We start from the raw sequence: 20,975 nt of genomic DNA, 5'->3' as shown, positions 1-20,975 counted from the left end.
GCAATTGTACATCCTCTGTGTATGAATTTTTGCCTTTGTGAAACCTACCATCAGTCTTAGTGGTTCTCATCATGTTCGTGAGTCACCACCTAAAATATCCCCTGCCAGTGCGTTAGGGTGCTTCCTCCTGTGGGGAACAGAAAACCTTTCCAAGAGTGGCTTAAAAGCTTAAAGCCCATTTTCTTACATGACAGAGGTCTAGATGTAGGTGCTTGTTGGTGTTGCTTTTGCTGTTGAACAGTGTTGTCAAAGAGTCACGTTTGTTCTTTCCATTCCACTCTCCTTAGTGTGCCGGCTTTTTGACCTCCCGTTTGATGACTCAGGCCTGCCAGGTGGCTACGGTAGCTCCACATATCACGTCTGCCATCAGCCAGCAAGAAAGGGGAAGGGCCAGTGATAGTTAGGTCTCTCTGTCTTACCAGGAAAAAAATGCCAAAGCCTTTCCAGCATATTCCCAGATGTCTTCCCTTTGTGTCTTAAGTAGGACTGGGGCCTGTGGCCATCCCTGCTTACAGGGGAGACTGCGATTGAGTAACTGGTTTTCTATTTCAGTAGTGGATGCAGGCAAGGGAGGTAAAAAAAAAAAAAAAAAAAAGGCTGGAAATGACTTTTGGGGTAGCCAGCTAAAAGTGCCAAGAGAGTGATGCTCTGGAGGGGACACATATTGTTTTCCTAGTTCCCCCTGCATAAGTAAAGCTGCCCCAGAGGGGAGACCGGTAGCGTAGCCTGGCCTGAGGCATCCGTGTGTATCCTTGAGTGAAGAGTGCAGTGAGCTGGGGGGCTGGGGACGGGGTGTGGCGTGAGAGGGAGAGGAGTGGGGGGGGGAGGAGTGTGGGGGGAAGGGAAAGAATGAGGGCCTGGGGAGCTGAGGAGGGAGGGAATGTGTTGTCTTCGGGCAGGTGGTACAGAACGCACGGGAAGTCTGTGATACAGGCGGTAGGTCTGGATAGCCTGTGACCAGTTGTTTCTTTTCTAGAGTTGAGCAGTTACATCTCTAACTATTTGGTCGGAAATTACAGGCTGTGGGGTGTGTTCAGCGCTGTCTTTGCCTTTCTCCTTGCTTGCTGTCCAGCAGATGTCCCCTCACTCTGTGTTTTTCTGTCTCTCTCCTCAGTTTGACTGGCTGGGCTACATCAAGAAGGTCATCGATGTGAAACTCTACCCCGGCCTAAAAGACATTGGCCCCTCAGAGAACGTGGTCGTCCGTGTCCCACAGTACTTTAAGGATTTGTTTAGGATATTGGGCTCTGAGAGGAAGAAGTAAGAGCTTTCTTGTGTATTTTACCATGACTTTTCTTTTTCCTTTTAAATTATCAGGCCGTCCCTCTCACATCCTTGGAGTCCTGTTGTTAAAGAAAGTTACCTCAAAAGAGTTTTAGGGAAAATGGTGGTGCCCTTTGTGACAAATTGGCCAAAAACATTGTCTGGTGTCATTTACTTGCTATGATAGCAGCAGATACACAATGTTTTTGCCCCTTATTTTTGGCCTTTCTCCATATTTTTCTCTCTGAAAGCCTCAATTATTTCCTACTTTTAGGAACTACTTATATAATGATGTTATTTTCTGAGATTTCTATACGAGCATCTCTTTTTCTCCAGTTCATTCTTGGCCCTTTGCTGCTTTTTTTTCCAGCTTTCTTTTCAGCAGTAAGTCACTTTGTTGCAATATAGTGAAGGACCTGTGTTGAATAAGAGTACTCTGAGAGCTGTAGAAAAATTGCACTGATGAAATAACTTCAGGAACTGTCAGGTTTTTCTTATTTCATATGCATTTTAAAGGTTTTATCTATTTATTTGAGAGAGAGAGCGCGCGTGCGGCATGGGGGTGTGGTGGTGAGGAGCAGAGGGAGGGGGACAAGCAGACTCTGCGCAGAGCATGACCACACTGCAGGGCTCAATCCCACGACCCTGAGATCAGGACTGGAGCCAGAATCAAGAGTGGGACACAGTGGACAATGAACTGCTCAACCTTAACTGACTGAGCCACCCAGGCACCCTTGGTTTTTCTTATTTTACTTATTTATTATTATTTTTAAAAAGATTTTATTTATTTATTTGATATATAGAGAGAGAGAATGAGAGAGAGAAATAGAGCAGGAGCAGGGGGAGGGACAGAGGGAGAAGCAGACTCCCCGCTGAGCAGGGAGCCCTAGTGCAGGGCACAATCCTGGGACTCCGGGATCATGACCTGAGCCAAACAGCAGACGCCCAATTGACTGAGCCACCCAGGTGCCCCATGGTTTTTCATATTTTAAAGAATGTTTTAGAATTGGTTGCTTTGCTACTTTAGCACTATAGACAAGAAGATCCTAAAAATGTCCATGAAAGAGAATTTTACATCTTCATGAAGCCCTTCAGATTTGACTACAGAAGATGAAGCACAGCAAGGTCAAGTAGATTTACAAAGGCAGTTTCCTAAGCTAGTTGCCAGACCACGATTAAAAATCGTATTTTCTTATTGGGACTTAGGGCTGTCTTGCCAGGAATTATGTAAAAAGAAAAAAAAAAAAGATGCCTGCAAAAGTCCCAGGAATAAAATTTAGCATCCATCCCTACCTAAGGAAACACTTAAACACCTTTGAAGAGCTCCTTTTCCTTTTAAGATGATATTTTATGATAAAAGCAGTATGTGTTCATTGAGGAAAGCATACAGAAAAGGGAGAGAAGAAATGATAAATTTACTTACAATTCTACCATTTAGAGATAAGCAGTGATTCTATACAAATTTTCTAAGTGAAAATTGAATCTAGAGGTAGGTTTGTGGATGTGTGGGGGAGAGCCTTGCCCTTCAAAGTGTGCTCCGTGCCAGTATTACACTATATGGTAACTAACTAGAATTTAAATTAAAAAAAAAAAAAAAAACAACGAAAAAAAAAAACAAAGTGTGCTCTGTAGACCAGTAACGCCAGCAGCATCACCTCAGACCCTTAGTGGAAATACTGAATTCAAGGCCCCTCCTCCATAGAGGCGGAAGCAGCAGTTCTGGGGTGAGGCCCTGGAATCTGAATTTTAACAAGCGCCCCTGGAGAATCTTTCAGTTAGTGTTTTTTGGGGAAATCACTGGGTTTGAAGACCGATTCATGTTAAACACCATTATGCCTAACAGTTTCCTTTGATCTTTTTTAAAAAAATTGTTGTTCCCACTTTATAGATGAGGAAACTGAGGTAAAGTGACTTCTGCAGGACAGACTTTGAAGAGGGGGTAGAACTGAGAGTCTAAATTGGTCGCCCTCATTTCTACATCCTGCCTCAGGCACACAAGTCCCTGTATTGAAAAAAGACCCTTTGCAGACATTTCGCTGCTAGTTTTGCCGATAGTCGGTTCCCCTAGCGTTGCCTGGGTTCCAGGGTTCCAGCCCATCCTGGGTTGGTCTCAGCGGGTCACGGCTTAACTGTGGGTTCCCCTCTTGTGTCGCACCCCCTGCTGACCTGGCAGTGTTGGGCTTTTCTTTCCCAAGGAGTGGCTGTGGGGGTGGTGATACTGCCTCCCTGGCAGGCTGTGGTGCCAGGCACCAAAAAAACAAAAAAAACAAAACAAAACAAAAAAAAACAACGGGAGCAACAAGACCGCCCCCCCCCACCCCGGAGGTGGCGCCAGAGGCTGCACTGGCCCTTCCAGTTCAAAGGAGTAGGTGGTCGGGGCAGGGCCATTTGGAGGCCCAAGCTGGAGGCTGCCTGTGGGGACAAGGAGTTGGTGTTCAAGGTGGAAAGGGACTGAAGATGCAGTGATGTGCTGGGTCCCTCACATTATGCCCGTCTCTTCCTAACTCTGTGTTGAGTGAGCTCATGTGAACAGTTTGAAATGGGAATATTCACACCATGGAAATTGGCAAATGCTACAAATCAAGTTTTTTTTTTTTCTGGAAAGCCATTTGTGAAACATTTACTAGCACATCACTGTTTGAGAGGTGCTGCAGATGTCCCTCCCTTTCTGTCCTCCCCGCAGCTCTCCCCCGACTCCTGACTTGCAGATGCCTCAGACAGTTAACTATCTAATTTGGTCTGAGGAGCAAAGTGGGAGGAGGGGAGAGGCTGAGGAAGGATGGGGTTAGAGAGATTTTGCTTGGGGTCTTCCTCTGGGCAAGGCCTGGCCTCATGGAGATCATCTGCATCAGTACTCTCTCTCTCTCTCTTTCTTTCTTTTCTTTCTTTCTTTTTTTCAGCAGGCTGGCTGAAAGCAAACCGTTGGAGATTTATCCAAGCCTCTGATCTTTTCTGTCTTCAGTTTTATTTTAATACAAAGCAAGCACAATGTACATTAAAGTGAGATGATTCTCGTTGGACATATGCTTGCAGAGGCTTGCCTGGAAAATGTGCTGTTATGTGGACCTCTTACAGGGCTCAGTGCTGCTGAGGGTCATCTGGGGCCTTGTTGTTCAAAGTATGACCCATGGAGACCAGTACAGGCCTGGCCTGCCAGCTTATTAGAAATGCAGAAGTCAGGCTCCACTCCAGACCTACTGAATCATCATCTGTCATTTAGTAAGTTCCTCAGGGGGGGGTTCATATACACACTAAAGTTTAAGAAGCACTGATCTGGGATTTAGAAATTCCTGGTTCAGCTACGTGTGCAGAAAGAGGAGAAGATAGACTTTTCCTAGACCAGTGGTTCTCAAATCTGACAAGCATCAGCACTTCCTGAAGGGCTTGTTAATATAGACAGCTCAGTCCCATCCCACAGTTGTGATTGATGAGATCTGGGGTGAAGCCTAGGAATTTTCTAACAAGTTCTCAGCAATGCTGAAGCTGCTGGTCCGGGGACACACTTTGAGGACCTCTGCCTTAGGTGTACGTTTGAGCAGTCTCTAGGTTTTAAGAAGATCCCTTTGGCTTTTGAGAACCTTTGAGAAGAACCTGTTTGGCATTCCTCAGGTAGTTTGACTCAGGAGCATAGGCCAGCTCTGGAATCTGAAGACAGAGGTTAGTTCTGTGTTTGCCACAAACTTGCAAGTCCCTTGAACTCTGACCTTTGTTTTCTTCATCTGATAATGAGGATAATAATAACCATCCCATCACAGTGCCATGAGGATCAGAAAAGGCACTTAATGAATGCAAAGAAATACAAGCTGTTACTAATTGACAAGGGGCAGCAAGAGCCTCTTTAAAAAAAAAAAAAAAAAAAAAAAAAAAAACAACTCTTCCCAGTCAGAGGCTTTGGGAAATGAATTCATGTTGTTCTTTTAATGGTGGGTTCTCTCCTGAGATGTTTTGCTTTCCTCCGCTTTATTTATTGCCATTTGGGGAAATTACCATACTGCTGAACATGCTTTTTGGAAAAAAAAAAAGATATTATGTGTTATTTTCAAGGACTGTTGCTGAATATGATGTTTGTTTTGTTTTTTTTTGATATATCTGAGCATTAAGTGGCAGTGATTCAGTCATTACTGTTGGATCTGTTTCTGGCGTGGTGATATTAGCACTCCGAAGCCCGGCTCCCCAGCGTTCTGGCGGCGTATTTATAACCCACCGGAGCAGCTCATCAGCGCCATTGTCTTGCTGTGCGAGCTTCCCTGCATTCCATCTTCCAATTCTCACAGGTCTTGTTTTGCTGTCCTCTTAGCAATGCCTTGCCCATGAAGGTCTCACACACTATTTTTGTTTCGGACGAAGCATTTGGGGTCTTTTGACTGGCCAGGAAATCTGTGCTGAATTAGAGGCATTAATTTATCACGGTGTGGCCTGGGGAAAAGCACAGAGCCCTTGGGGTTAGACCCACTTCCGTCTGGTGTAGACTCCATCGCTTATTACGCTGGGTCTCCAACTTGTTTGCACACTGAACTTAGCTGGGAGAAGTTTAAACACAGTGTTTATGCTGGATCCTACCCTGGAGATTCTGATGTCGTTGCTCTGGAGTGGCCTGGGCATTTATCTGGACTTCTTCTTCTTCTTTTTTTTTTTTTTTTTTAAAGATTTTATTTATTTGTCAGAGAGAGAGGAGAGCGAGCGAGCACAGGCAGACAGAATGGCAGGCAGAGGCAGAGGGAGAAGCAGGCTCCCCGCCAAGCAAGGAGCCGGATGTGGGACTCGATCCCAGGACGCTGGGATCATGACCTGAGCCGAAGGCAGCTGCTTAACCAACTGAGCCACCCAGGCGTCCCTTATCTGGACTTCTTAAACACCTCATGTGATCCTAGCAAGTTGGAGATGCACTGACTATGCGGGGCCTCCAGTTTCTTTGTGTGTGAGACCAGCCCAGTAACACCTCTCCTGTAGTGGGGGCGTCCACGCCCCTCCAACCCCAGCATACGTGCCCCGCACTGCCTCTTCCGCCACCCACTGTGGGCCACTGCCGTCGGGCCCATCCTACCAGCATCCCCAGGGAGCCTGGCTTATCACTGTGCCCTTGAGGAAGTAGCTTCTGAACCCCTGGAAGTGTGTCTCCTAGCCATAGACCGTTTTCTAATCTGCACCCGTGGTTCCACCACACCTTTCAAACCCGGGAAGCCATATTTTAAGGTGGAAGAACATACTGACCTTGTGTCCCAGGCTCGCCTCCTTTGGCACTCCAGACACTGAGCTCTGTTAGCTACCTGCATTGTCTTCTCTGTGGCAGAACTTTCTGCCTATCTCTGTGAGTGATGACCCTGCTCGCCATCTTCTCCAATAAATAAGCTATTGCTGATTAGCTTGTCCAGAGTTCATATTCCTGCGTCACACTTCTAAACCTTCCATTCTTCAGGCCTGGCTCCAATCTTGTTCCTCTCATGAGGCTGAATCTTATCCCTCAGTCTGGGGTATGCTCCTTCTGGTGAAGTGTCTGGCATGTGCGTCTGGGTGCTAGGGTCCGCCACGTCGTTAAGCATGCACTTAACCTTGTTTCTCCTGTTCAGCTCAAAGCTCCAGGAGATCAAGGACTGTATCTTTCTCACCTTTCCATCTCCCCAGCACCTAGAATTAGTAGCACATATCTGGGTGGTCAAGATGTGCTGAATGAGTGAAAGAAAGTACTTATACTTCCTTTCGTGCACTTAAAATATATTTCTTCAAGTAAAAAACCCAATTATATGAGCAAATGGAAATCTGAAGTTCTGTGTGCCCCAGCAAGCCTCTTCACTCTCTGAATGTAGGTGCCGGACTCCTATTTCTTTACAGTACTGAGGGCATCTAGAATGATGGTTGGCCAACGGGAAGTGCTCAGCAAGCACTTCTTGCTCAAGAATACAAATGTGAACTGAGAAGATCCAAAGGAGTGACCTACAACTACATATTTACCGTCCTAGGCTGAAACGTAGTAGGCTGGACGTCGCTGCTGAGAGTGTTGTCTCTGAGGGGAAGTATGCATACCTCAGCGTAGTCCACTGGGTCTGAGAAGAAAATTAGAGAATTTTTATGTATCTTCATTTTTTTTTCCACTGAAAAGAGAATTAGGCTCGGTTGAGTCCTATATAGATGGTCATGGACCCTTCATTTGATCTGTATGGCGCACATGAGAGGGAGGACACCGTCACCCTCACCCTCACGGGTTTGTCTTCAGTTGGTACATTGAGAAAATAATCTCAAGCCATTTACTATATACCTGTATATTAATGAATTGTTTCAAGTGGTTTAACCCCCACAGAATGGAGAAGCAGCTTAAAAAATTCTTGTACAGAAACAGGAACCAAAGCTATTACTAATAATGTGAGAACAGAGTGAACATCAGGAAAATGGCAGGAGTGAGCCTTCTGCCAGTCTAGTGCACTATCTTGGTTAGCCAGATGACAAGGTAAGAAACAATGGTGGTCTAACCAGATCTGACCAGGATATGTTCAAAATGTTTTGAAATAGTCAAGAACATTCTATGAAATAGGATTTGTATCCACTGTTACTGTTGTAGTAACCCAATCCTATGTGGACAATGTATCTTGAAAAATTAACTAATAGTGTTTGGACTTTTAAAAATATCTTTGTTTCATTTTATCTTTTGAAACTCCTATTTCTGTATTTGTTAAAAGCATTCCTAATATGTTAGTACATTAGTATATCTCTATATAAGTTAAAATAGCTGTACAAATACTGGATGAATACACTGGAATGTATTTAATTGCTGAGAGTGTACATCCACTGGGTTAGAGCGCCATGCAAATGAGAGTTGGTTGTTCTGTCTTACTTTATTATTTTTTTAAATGATTTTATTTATTTATTTGAGAGAGAGAGAGAGAGCATGAGAGGAGAGAGAGATCAGCGGGAGAAGCAGACTCCCTGCCGAGCAGGGAGTCCGATGTGGGACTCGATCCCAGGACTCCAGGATCATGACCTGAGCCGAAGGCAGTTGCTTAACCAACTGAGCCACCCAGGCGCCCCAGTCTTACTTTATTTTATTTTTAAAGATTTTATTTATGCATTTGACACAGAGAGCGAGAGAGTGCACAAGTAGGGAGAGCAGCAGAGTGAGAGGGAGAAGCAGGCTCCCCACCAAGCAGGGAGCCCAGTGTGAGACTCGATCCCAGGATCCTGGGACCATGACCCGAGCTGAAGGCCGCCAGCCACCCAACCAACTGAGCCACCCAGGAGTCCCTCCCCTCTTTTAAAAATTAACATATAATATATTATTTGTTTCAGGGGTACAGGTCTATGAATCATCAATCTTACACAGTTCACAGCACTCACCATAGCACACACCCTCCCGAATGTCCATCACCCAGCCACCCTATCCCTCTCCACGCCCCCAGCAGCCCTCAGTTCCTTCCATGAGATTAAGAGTCTCTTATGGTTTGTCTCCCTCCCCAGTCACATCTTGTTTCATTTTTTTCCCCTCCCTGCCCCGCCACGACCTACCACCCTGCCTCTCAAATTTCTCATATCAGAGAGATCATATGATAATTGTCTTTTTCTGATTGACTTATTTCGCTTAGCATACCTTCTAGTTCCATCCATGTTGTTGCAAAGGCAAGATTTCATTTCTTTTAATGGCTGCATAGTATTCCATCACATATATTTTATCACATATCACATGTATCTTCATCCATTCATCTGTTGATGGACATCTAGATTCTTTCCATAGTTGGGCTGTTGTGGACATTGCCACTATAAGCATTCGGGTGCCAATACCCCTTTGGATCACTATATTTGTATCTTCAGGTTAAATACCCAGTAGTGCGATTGCTGGGTTTTAGGGTAAGAGAGTTGGTTTTTCTTAATGGGCCAGATGCCATCTTCATGTCACATGGATCTAACATGGCTGGATGACCCAAGAGTCATCTCAGGAATGTGTATTATTAGCCATGATGGTAATGGCACAACTGCGAGGGGATGGGTCATTAAAAATTCATCGTCCCTATTGAGTTAGAAATTAGATCACACATCCTTCTGAGGTCAGGACATCTTTTGCTTATAGAAAAAGGCAACAGTTAACAAAAGGTAATGGATTTTTAAAAATATCTGTTATGGGCACTACCTGAGTATATGGGCTTGTTCATATGTTTGGAAATAATGACAATAAAAAATCTGGAATTTACTCTTTATTAAGGGTTCTATTACTTACTTGAACCTCACAGTAAACCTATAAGTTAGTGATCATCCTCGTTGTATGATAAGAAAACATAAAATCAGCAAGTTTAAGTGACAAACTCAAGCTCATATAAGTATAGAATCAAGGTGCAAATCTAGATAATTGGTATTGGCCAATATATTAATGTTTGTTCCCAAAAGTAAGAATTCATCTGCATTTTTGAGGTCACCTAATAATTCCAGTGTATGGACAGTTTCTAGATAGAAAAGTCTAGGCTCAACAGTGGATTCCATGCCCTGAGAGGGAAAGCAAAATGTTGACGCTTAAGGCCTTGGGCTGGAATCTTCATTTCATCTCCCTGTATTAAGTGGTGAAAAGCAAGCCAGTTTGATTGAGCTTATTGACACTGTATCATCTTATATCATTTCTCAAGTGCAAGTTCTACAGTTTTCTATGAGCAGAGGTCCCTCCATGGAGCTCGGCGAGCAGTTTTCCCCAGGGTGTTCTGTGGAGTATCAGGTATCAACCTGATTGTAATAAATGCACATTTCTCTCTGCTAACAGGACCATTGCCAACTATTTGGTGTGGAGGATGGTTTATTCCAGAATTCCAAACCTTAGCAGGCGCTTTCAGTATAGGTGGCTTGAATTCTCACGGGTAAGTTTGAAGAAGATTGCAGTGTTACATCACTGGATAACTTTACATGCTGGAACAGTCTGTATATTGACTAATCCAATAAAAATCATCTTTAGGGATGGGACAGAGGGAGTTTTGCAGCCAAAACTCTACTCTTTTATTTATTTATTTATTTATTTTTATTTTATTTTTATTTTTATTTTTTTAAAGATTTTATTTATTTGTCAGAGAGAGAGAGGGAGAGAGAGCAAGCACAGGCAGACAGAACGGCAGGCAGAGGCAGAGGGAGAAGCAGGCTCCCTGATGAGCAAGGAGCCCGATGCGGGACTCGATCCCAGGACGCTGGGACCATGACCTGAGCCGAAGGCAGCCGCTTAACCAACTGAGCCACCCAGGCGTCCCTATTTATTTATTTTTATTAAGTGAAACCTTATGTTCTGTAAACTACACCCAAGCTATACTTTGATGAGGCCATATAAAGATATTTGGGGCAATATTTGGGACTGACATCTTGTTTTCACTCCCTCTTATCGACCTATTCCCGTTTTCCCCAGTGTTTTTAACTGGGTCACTGTAATTATAGTTCAAATGTATCTTAGTGATATATTTGTAACTATTTTTCATTTTCAGTATTACAAATATTCAAAATAAGCATAATACACATATTAGATGATAAAGTTTCATCTTAATTTAGGGGTAGAATTTTGTCTTTATCTTGACTTGCATTCAGTCTTTGAATTTATCCCAATGCTGCTAGGCCAAAGAGGCCTAAATCTAGTCTCCCCGGGGAACCCAGCTCAGCTGCCTCAAACATTTTGCTTCTTTCCCCCTCACTTGGTTCTTTAATTTTCGCTTCACTCCCTCACTTACACAGGCGTTATTTTGCCTTTGTTTCACAAACTTTTGTCTGAGTAATTTTCCCATTATTAAGGACCTAATGGTTTTCTGTTTGGTTTTTTTTTTTTTTTTTTTTTGCATTTTAAATATTGTGTGACTTTTAAAAGGTATTTTAAATGTATTTTTCTCTCAACTAGAAGGGAAAGACATTTTATAAGAGTGCTTTCATTTAACAGATGTTTCGGTTATTAGAGAAACAGGTAAATACAGGAATTTTTGGTGGGTCATTACTATTGAGCAGTAGCACAGTTATTTTGGACACATTTTGGCTCTCAAAGTCACTAGATTATTGAGTTTTATAGAGAACACCATAAAACAGCCATATGTATTGTGGTCATATCAAAAGGTTAAGTTACAAAACAAGTAGATTTTATTTAAATATATAAATATTTTTATATGTGCCTATATATACGTATGTTATATATATGTGTATATATATATATATTTATGTTTATATATATGCATGTGTATTTTTAACTCCTGTGGATCACGTAAAAGATAGTACCCCCTGCTTTTCAGCCCTACTGTGAAGAGAATAAGAGAGAACGGTGTAAGAAGTATTGTGTGAAAATTGGCGGGTTGGGTATGAGGAGGGGATGTTTCTTCAGTGTAAAGAGCTAAATATAACATGGAGTTGCCAAGACAGTTGTAGGATCTCCCTCTCTAGAGATTTAAAAAATACATCGATCTCTTCTCTCTGTGAGGGGTTGTGTTGCCAGAAAGCAGGGGGAAGGACGGAGAGATGGATCTAAGCATTAAGCTCGCGTCACCCGCAGCCTGGGGCTAACGTGGTGCAGGCCACACAGCCACCGTGCTCAGGGCCTCCCTGCCTTGCCGCTTGCCTTCAGTTTGCGTTTTGAGTGCTGAACTTCCATCCTCCAAGGGCATTTTAAACACTATTTATTTCTTTGCTTTCATCACCAAGAGTAAACCTTTGAGCCTTCCAAGTCCTGCTTTGGAGCCCCCTCACTTGTTTGTAAATGTTTTCCTATAATGGCTTAATTGGGACAGATGGGAAAAACATTTTCATCTTTTTTTTTCTTTTTAATTTGTTGTGGGTGTGTCCTTTGCTAAATATGCCTCTTGGGTCGTTCACATGGGCTATGTTGTTCTTGGACTTGTGAGTGTACTACCCAGAGGAAGGAAACCCTCGCCGGGCAGGAACTTTGATCATCCATTGATACTAGACCTTTCCTAGTGGAACTTCAGTTACCAATAGCTATTTTTTTAAAGATTTTATTTATTTGTTTGATAGACAGAGATCACAAGTAGGCAGAGAGGCAGGCAGGGCGGGGGAGCAGCCTCCCCGCTGAGCAGAGAGCCCGATGCGGGGCTCGATCCCAGGACCCTGAGATCATGACCCGAGCTGAAGGCAGAGGCTCTAACCCACTGAGCCACCCAGGCACCCCTACCAATAGCTATTAAAGGCTGTCTAGACACTTGGATGGTACAGCATCCACTCATTTCCCTGCTAACTGAAAAAAACTGTGCCATTCTCCTAATCCTTCATTTAATGGGGAAAATTGAAAGGAAAGGATAAATACATTATTTTCTACCATCAAAATATTTTCATTCAGTTTTAAGTCTAACTAGGAACAAGCAGAATTTATTTCTTCGTCTGATTTCACTGTCAGCTTCACCATGAGACCATGTATATGGGTTGGGGTGTGCGATGTTTTGTAGCCTGTTTTCCTCAGGCTGTGTGAATTTTATTTTCAGCCATAGGTTTCATCCAAGTGAACCTCAATCTGGATCAATTGTCTCCCACAGGTAATTCAGGGAACCACAACTCTATTGCCTCAATGGGACAAATGTGTAAACTTTATCGAAAGTGCCCTCCCTTATGTTGTTGGGAAAATGTTTGTGGATGTGCACTTCCAGGAAGACAAAAAGGAGATGGTAAGTTCTGCTCCCCCACTGGTAAGAGCCATGGCAGTCTGCCGGGTCAGAAGTGGGCATGGCCAGCAGGCCCATAGCAGCTCTGAGAGTGATGAACCTAGATAGAATAATAGTTCAGCTTCAGAGAGAAATTCCTGCAGTACAACATTAACTACAAATTCAAACCTAGAATATAGTCTTGAAAGGTAAGACAACTTAGAAGTGAGAAAAGAAGCATGATGTTATGTCACCAGTGTCTGAATTTCTCCTGTAGAAGTTAAATTTGTAAAGTTGATGCTTAGGAACAAAGAGGGCCTAGAAAATTTTATGAATAGATATTGGACTTTGTAATTACAAAAGGTAGAGCCTCTTTGTTTTAGAGATGAGGAAGCTGGAGACCCTGAGACAAAGAGATTTGTAATATAGTTAATAACTATTAAATGGTTTAGAAATAGAAATAAAACACAAGGTTTTTTTTTCTACTTATGCTGTGTTCTGGAAACTTCAGAGGTGTGACATTTATTTCAGAGACAATACTGTGTGTCTATTTTTTGTTGTTAACCTAAAAAGAAATCCTTTTATTTTGGGAATTCCTTAAGCATATACAAAAATGGAGTGAGCAATGTAATGAGCTTTCCTGTACCTATGATCTGTGGTAATTTGTAGTTGCCATAATGGCATTAATGGCCCAGCCAGATCTATCTGCTAATAAAACATGAGGTTTAGTTTCATTAATTTACTCAACAAATACTTGTTGAACACCTGTTATATGCCAGGCACTGTTCCAGGCACCTGGGAAACGGCCGAGAATAGGAAAAAAGGTCCCTGACCTCATTGAGTTGACATTCTATTGGGCGGGGGGACAGACAAGTATGTTGCAAGATAGTAAGGACCCTGGAAAAAAGAAAAAAGGAGATCAAGGTATAAAGGAATTGGGAATGCTATAAGGTGAGGGTGTTTGGGGCAGGTTATAGGATTCATTAGGGTGGTCAAGGAAAGCTTCACTGTGAGGATGACATTTAACAAAGATTTGAAGGATGTGAGAGAATTAGATACGGCAGCTATCTGGGGGAAGAGTGTTCCAGACTGAAGGAATAGCTAGTGCAAAAAGTCCTATGGCTGGGATGGGGCTGGAGCACTCAAACAATAGCAGGGAGGCCCATGTGGCTGGAACGGAGTGAGTAAGTGTAAGAAGTAGGTGCTGCAGTCAGAGCAATAATAGAGATGGTGGCATTTTGTAAGGTCTTATGGGCCATTGTGGATTTTTATCCTGAGTGCAGTAGGGAGCTAATGTGGGCTTTTGAGAGGAGGCTTGATGTGACCTGACTTATGTTGAAAGGATCACCGTGCTGCTGTGTTGAGAAGAGACTGGAGGGAGTCAAGGACAGAATCAGGGAGATTAATTAGAAGACTGTTGAACGAAAGGGGCACCTGGGGCGTTTAGTCAGTTAAGCATCCAGCTCTTGATCTCAGCTCGGGTCTTGATCTCAGGGTTGTGAGTTCAAGCCCTGCACTGCACTCCATGCTGGGTGTGGAGCCTACTTAAAACAAAGCAAAACAAAGAAAGACCATTGGAGGGACCAGGTGAGAGATGATGGTAGCTTGGACCAGTTGGTAGCAGTCGAAGTTGTGAAAAGGGGTTGGATTCTGAAGTAGAACCAACATAATTTGCTGACAGATTGAGTGAGGGATCTGAGACTGAGAGCTTTGAGTCTGATTTCAGTGGAAGCATGAAGTTGCTGTTAACTGAGAAGAGGAATGCTGTGGAAACCAGATTTGGGTTTGGGAGGGATCAGGAAGTTAGTTGTGGCCATGTTGAACTTGACAGGTTATCAGACTTGCAGTTGTGAAGATGTCAAGGAGGCAGTAGGTATGAATCTTGGCTTGAGGATAGAGGTTGGGGTTCAAGGTTGGAAGAGAGAGGAGAAGGTGTGAAATAGTTGTCCAGGGGAGTGGGAGAGTGAGTAAACTGAGGAAACATGGTTACCCGGAGGCAGTAATGGTGTAGATGAGGTTGAAGGTCATGAATGGAAAGACTCCTCACCCTCACAGTGTGTTCTTCATTTGTTTCTGCTGCATGGGAGGAGAGAGTGTATTTTGAATTAGGAACTTGGATTTAGCCATGGTGGGGATTTTTTGGTGTGTTATTTTCTTTGTGATGAATTATGGTTTATGAATGTCATGAAGCAAAATATCTAGACATAATTAACTAATATAGGGCAGGAAAAATAATCTCCCTCTACCCTTCCAGGTTCTTGAGATCCCACTGTGGTAAAAAGACAGATTAACAAGAGAAAACCAAACAAGTTTAATAAGGCATATACCTCCTGTATACAAGGGAGAGACTCAGAAAAACCGAGGAACTCCCAGAAGTGGTCCAGGCCACCACCTTAATTACCATCCCCAGCTAAGGAAAAAAGCAGATGAGAATACGGGGGCACGGGGGTGGGCAGGCCAGTGTTGGGAGGTTACCAGGAAAAGCACAGTAGACAAAAGATAAGGTTATTATGCAGTTTTAAGTCCATGCTCTTCTCCATTGATCAGAGTTTCTAGAGATGAGAGTCATCCTCCTTTTCCTGATACAGGGAGGAAGACACCCTTGTAAGGGAGATTTCCCTCCTAAATGTTAATTTCTCTCACAAAAGGGTAGCTTGGACTCTGTTTTGATAGGGTTCCCTGTGTCTGTAACTTCTCAAAAATAATCCGTCCCAAATAATCAGTATGCCCAAGAGATATATTCTAGGTATATTTCACTAATAATGATCTGTTGTAGTCATTCAGATGAGAATATATGAGCAGCTTGGATGCGGGTGCTCAACAATCACTGATCTTAAAGGCAAACATGTAAAGTCTGTTACATCACGATAATTCAAGTAATTGGTATTATGCGCTGCTACATAGTATGAACTGTTTGGTTTTATGTGTTAATACTGTGGGGGAGGAAGAATTTCCTATACCCTTCAAAGTCCTTTTTTTTTTTTTTTGAAGATTTTATTTATTTGAAAGAGAGAGCGCATGTGTGCACATAAGCAGGGGAAGGGGCAGAGGGAGAAAGAGAGAATCTCAAGCAGACTCCACATTGAGCAGGGAGCCCAAAGCAGGGCTTGATCTCATGTCCTTGAGATCATGACCTGCGCCAACATCAAGAGTCCTACGATTAACCAACTGAGCCACCTAGGCTCCCTCAGGGTCCTTTTGGCTGGACAAAGAATCAAATTGACATGAGACGGATCAACAGGACAAAACCAAATTTAGCTTTGTGCATATAGAGAATCCACACAGACATGAAATTTTAAAGACTGGCACCATGAAGCTTACATGAGCTCCTGAGCTCGGGAGAAAGGGGCAGGTGTGAGGATACAAAGGGGAAGAAGACCATTTGCAGGAAGGTGAGAGAAGATGTTTGGAAAAACGAGCTGGCCCTGCTATGCCCATAGATTACTTAGGTACAGAGGAATCTCTGTTAATAGCTCTCTTCCTCAGGCACAGGCTCGGCTTACCAGTGTAAATGTAGGCAGCTGAGCGGGAGGTAAGGAACTTTTCCTGAATTTGCTGGGTTTTGTTTGCTTTTGACTCAAAATAATCTTGCCAAGGTGGCCCATCTTGGGGCAGTTAGACCTTGGCCCCTACAGTAGGTAACACATAACTATGTATTTGCTGAAGTTTTTGCTGGAATACCTTAAATCTAAGTATATTTACCTGGGTTCCCCCCCCTTTTTTATGCTTCGGGGAATTTTCTGCCAAGCTCGAGACTGTATTTGAACCTGCAATTCCCCTTCTTGCAAATAATTCCACTGGAGAATTAATGTCTTATTTCAGAATGCTCAATATTCCTATTGCGTGTTTTCTTTCACTCTTTGCTTAGAGTAAATGGATTGAGAATTTATCAGATAATCACAGTGGTAACATTATAAGCTTTGGGAAGGATATAAAAACAATTAAGGCATAGCAGAAGTTTTTTTTGTTTTTGTGTGTGTGTGTGGTTTTTTTTGGCAGTAGAAGAATTTTAAGTAATATGAAAGGTATGTGGATTAATTTGTTTTTCTCAGTTTTGGTGTGAAAGTCCCCTTTTCATGTGTTAGGGTGTAATATTCTAAAATAAAGTTGATTTTGGCAGTTCCCCCTCCCCTTATTTTGATATACATGGGACTTGGAAGTAGTGGGATAGTTACACAGATAATCATCTATTTTACATAAAATTGTTTTCCTCCCTTAAGCCTCAGGGAATACTTAAGTTGGAAACTTATAAGAGAAATATCTGACTTTTTATAGCCTTGCTACAGGGCTCTCATCCAAGAACCACCTGGAACCACTGATTTACTTGAAAAACATTCTGTATTATTAACTACAGCCCAAAGAAAAAGAAAACCAGAAAGATCCCCAGTGGGACAAATTCCAGAGACTCTAACTCCGAAGGAAGGCTGCCGTTGTTTTATTTACAAAAAAATTGCTAAGCAGATGAGTACATTCAGAAGGTTAAATTTCAGGTGCTTGTCAGACTTGAATGTATACACAAATCAAACGAGGCTCTTCTTGTAAAAATGCAAAATCGCACTGCATTTTACAAAGGATCTTTTTAACTTAGATCTGGGTTAGGACCGAGAACTTGCATAACAAGTTCCCAAGTGGTGCTGATGCTGCTGATCCCGGGACCACACCTGGAGTAGCAAGGCCTTTGCAGCACTCATTTTCTTGCAAACAGTTTCCACCAGAAGCCCAACCCTGGCGATTCGTGTGAGCAGGGTAGGCTGTTGACTGGGACACCGGTACTTTGTTTACCAAAGCCTGTTGCTTTAGTGTGAGTAATTGCTTAAGTTTTTTCAAACCATTGAAAAACTTCCTTGTTCAGATTGGTTTAAAAGGACTTTGTCAAACCCTGGGTAGGGGTCTCCAGGCCTCTTGTTATTTTTTCTCCCACGAACTGATTAGTTTTCCTTTGACAACTGGTATTTAGGTTCTTCCAAAGGGCTTCCTGCTTCTCCTCAGTAACCCTTTCTATAGTCTCTCTCTCTCTCTTTTTTTCTTTGTATAGTCTCTTAATGGCGGATTTGGCCCAACTACCTCTGCTTGGCGTCGTTTGTTATAGAGGAAAGGAGAGAGTAGTTCCCTTTGAGGTTTCCTTTGTAGAGGAGTAAGCCCCCCATCAACCAGGGATCTCTTCCTTTTCACTGGGGAAAACACACAATTCAAAGTTGCGATTTCTTTTCCACTTCCCATAAGCAGGTGTGCATGTGAGCACATGTGCGCACGTGCACACATGAACACACACACACAGACACAAATATACGTTCATACTATTTTACTTACACATAACTACAGGAGTTTTACAGATTTAATTAGAAATGGGAGGGAATAGCATGTAAAAAAGGAGAGTTCTTCAGCGCAAAGCCCCCTAAAGATGCATATGGAAGACTCTTGTGGTTTTTGATACCGGGGTAGGGCCTTAACCCATGTGGGACTGGCTGTAGGCCAGGCCAGTGGAGTGAGAGCAGTTGCAGAACTCTAGTTGTCTTTGTTACCTAGAGTGGCACTATCCAAAAGAACTTGAACATAAACCATGCATGTAATTTTACATTTTCTAGCAGCCTCATTAAAAAAGTAAAAGGAAGGGGCACCTGGGTGTTTCAGTCGGTTAAGGGTCTGCCTTTGGCTCAGGTCGTGATCCCAGGGCCCTGGGATTGAGTTCCACATCGGGCTCTCCATGGAGCCCACTTCTCCTCTCCCTCTGCCTGCCGCTCTGCCTACTTGTGCTTGCTTGCTCACTCTCTGTTAAATAAGTAAATAAAATCTTTAAAAAAAAGTAAAAGGAAACAGGTGAAATTAATATATTTTGTTCAACTAAGTATGTTCAAAATGTTATCATTTCAACAAGTAGTAAATATAAAAATTATTAATGTGATAGTTTATATGCTTTATTTCAAGCTAAATCTTTGGAATTTCATGTCTATTTTATACTTACAGGATAGCTCACTTCAGATTAGCCACGTTTCAAGTGTTCCTTTGCCACTGTGGCTACCATTTTGGACGTGCAGTTACCATATTGGATAGCGCCCATTTAAAGACTTGAAGAGGGATCTGTTGAGCTCTGTGTGCTGGGGACTTAGTCCCTGGGTGAGATCGTGCTCATAGCCAGGTTTGGGAGGGCAGGATCATCGGTCCCTGACCAACTGGGTTTCATGGGGGGCTCTAATATCAGGGGAGAAGGACCAAACAATACCAGGATTCATGGCTTGGGAACCAGGATTTGGAGCTGGAGTCAGGCTGCTACTTGGTGAGGGTGTTTCAGGTTCCCTGGTGTACCAGGTTAAAGGAGATAAATTCCAGATGCTTCTCTGCAGTTAGCACCTGGGAATCTTGCTTCTCATTGGCTCATAGGCTGGATGGAGAGGAGTCTACAATTTAAAGGCATTCAGTGCCTTGAAGTTGCAAAGGTCTTGGTCAAGCTGAAAGCCAGGGGTTCCAAGATCAGATACCCTCACAGGCAATAACATTAAATAACATACAGAAATAAAGCTGGCTAGGTATCAGCAAAAGCCAGGGCAAGTGCAATGATGAGAGGAAATTGCCTCTGGAACTTGGTGCCTGGGACACAGTAGTGGTGAATAAGAATGAGTATGTTACTCAGGATTCAGCTCAGACTATATTCATGCAGAATGCCTGCCTTGCTAGGTTTCTGATGTGTGTGTGTGTGTGAAACCATGTCTCTCTCTTTTTTTTTTTTTTTTTTTTTTGAGAGAGAATTCAGAAATAGGGATTTTTATGTGGAATCTCCCATATTTTAAATCTTGGTCAATACTTTGGAGGCTAAATGAAATATGTCCTGGGGATACCATTCTGTGTCCTTTACACTAATATTCTCTCTCTCCCCTCAGTCTTCAGAAACAAAAATCAGGACCTTGTTTAGTAGAGATCTTCTTTAGTTTCTTAAATCTTATTTAGAAGACCATGTATAATTTTAAAATACAGTGTATTATCTAAACACTAACAAGTTGCTTTTGTGGAAAGTTTTACACAGGAAAGTGGGACTCCTCAAAGAATACATGATGTATTGTTGCTATAAACAGAGATGATGCTCTTGTCCCATGGTAACAAACTCTGATCTAAATGCTCATGACCTAAATGACAGGGGAAGACTAGGGGTGTGTTTGTGGGTAGGGGGAGGAAGGATGTCTGGAGTATTACTTGATATTTTGCTTTTCCATTTTCTTTTTTTTTTTTTTTTTTAGATTTTATTTGTTTTTTGACAGAGATCACAAGTAGGCAGAGAGGCAGGCAGAGGTGTCAGGGAGCCGGCTCCCTGCTGAGCAGAGAGCCTGATGAGGGGCTCGATCCCAGGACCCTGGGATCATGACCTGAGTGAAGGTAGAGGCTTTAACCAACTGAACCATCCAGGTGCCCCTCCATTTTCTTTTTATAAAATTATTATTAATTTAAAGACATTTTTGAATTTTTATTTGAGAGAGAGTGCACACATGCATGTGGGAGCATGTGAGCAGGGGGAGGAGCAGAGGAAGAAGGACAAGCCAACTCTGTGCTGAGCCAGAGCCTGCTGTGAGGCTCTATCCCAGAACCCTGAGACCAGGACCTGAGCCAAAATCAAGAGTCAGATGCCCAACCAACTGAGCCACCCAGACACCTCTGTTACTATTTTTAAAGTAAACTCTACTTCTAACATAGGGCTCGAAAGCGTGACCCTGAGATCAAGACTTGCACACTCTACTGACTGAGCCAGCCAGGTGCCCCTCCCTTTTAAAAATTATTGATGATGATTTATATCTAAAACATATCATTAAATGCCCATGTAAGTATCTGCATCCATGGAGGGTAGGTGAAGATACCAACAATAGCCAGGAAGGGAAGGGGTGGTCAGCATGGGCCTACTGTGACTACAGCGGTAAGGGTTTTATGCTTTAATAATCTGGCAATAATAATAAAATAGCTGATTTTACTGAGGTTTAACTGGATATCTGGTACTCTTCTAAGTGTGTTTAACGTGTTAACTCATTTGATACTCATCATGGTCCTATATCTGCTTTTATTGCCCGCCCATCTTCCAGATGAGCAAACCGAGGCTCAAAGAGTTTAAGTAATCCAAAGATCAGACAGCTTAAAATGGTTCAGGTGATGTTCATG

At 42.8% G+C, this 20,975-nt stretch overlaps 1 protein-coding gene across 3 annotated transcripts in view; it reads left to right on the top strand.

Annotated features, from left to right (window-relative positions):
• Nucleotides 1-20,975, top strand: part of PHEX (phosphate regulating endopeptidase X-linked) — a 213,444-nt gene that overhangs the window by 61,161 nt on the left and 131,308 nt on the right. For all 3 annotated transcript variants that reach the window (XM_047716507.1, XM_047716508.1, XM_047716509.1), the window contains 3 exons: nucleotides 1,115-1,260; nucleotides 9,995-10,088; nucleotides 12,735-12,863. In XM_047716507.1, the coding sequence (XP_047572463.1) occupies nucleotides 1,115-1,260; nucleotides 9,995-10,088; nucleotides 12,735-12,863 (369 nt within the window). The remainder of the gene's footprint in view (nucleotides 1-1,114; nucleotides 1,261-9,994; nucleotides 10,089-12,734; nucleotides 12,864-20,975) is intronic.

This window comes from Lutra lutra, chromosome X (assembly GCF_902655055.1).
Source record: "Lutra lutra chromosome X, mLutLut1.2, whole genome shotgun sequence".
NCBI lineage: Eukaryota > Metazoa > Chordata > Mammalia > Carnivora > Mustelidae > Lutra > Lutra lutra.
Note: the sequence above shows the minus strand (reverse complement) of the source record. Positions and strands in the feature narration are given on the sequence as shown.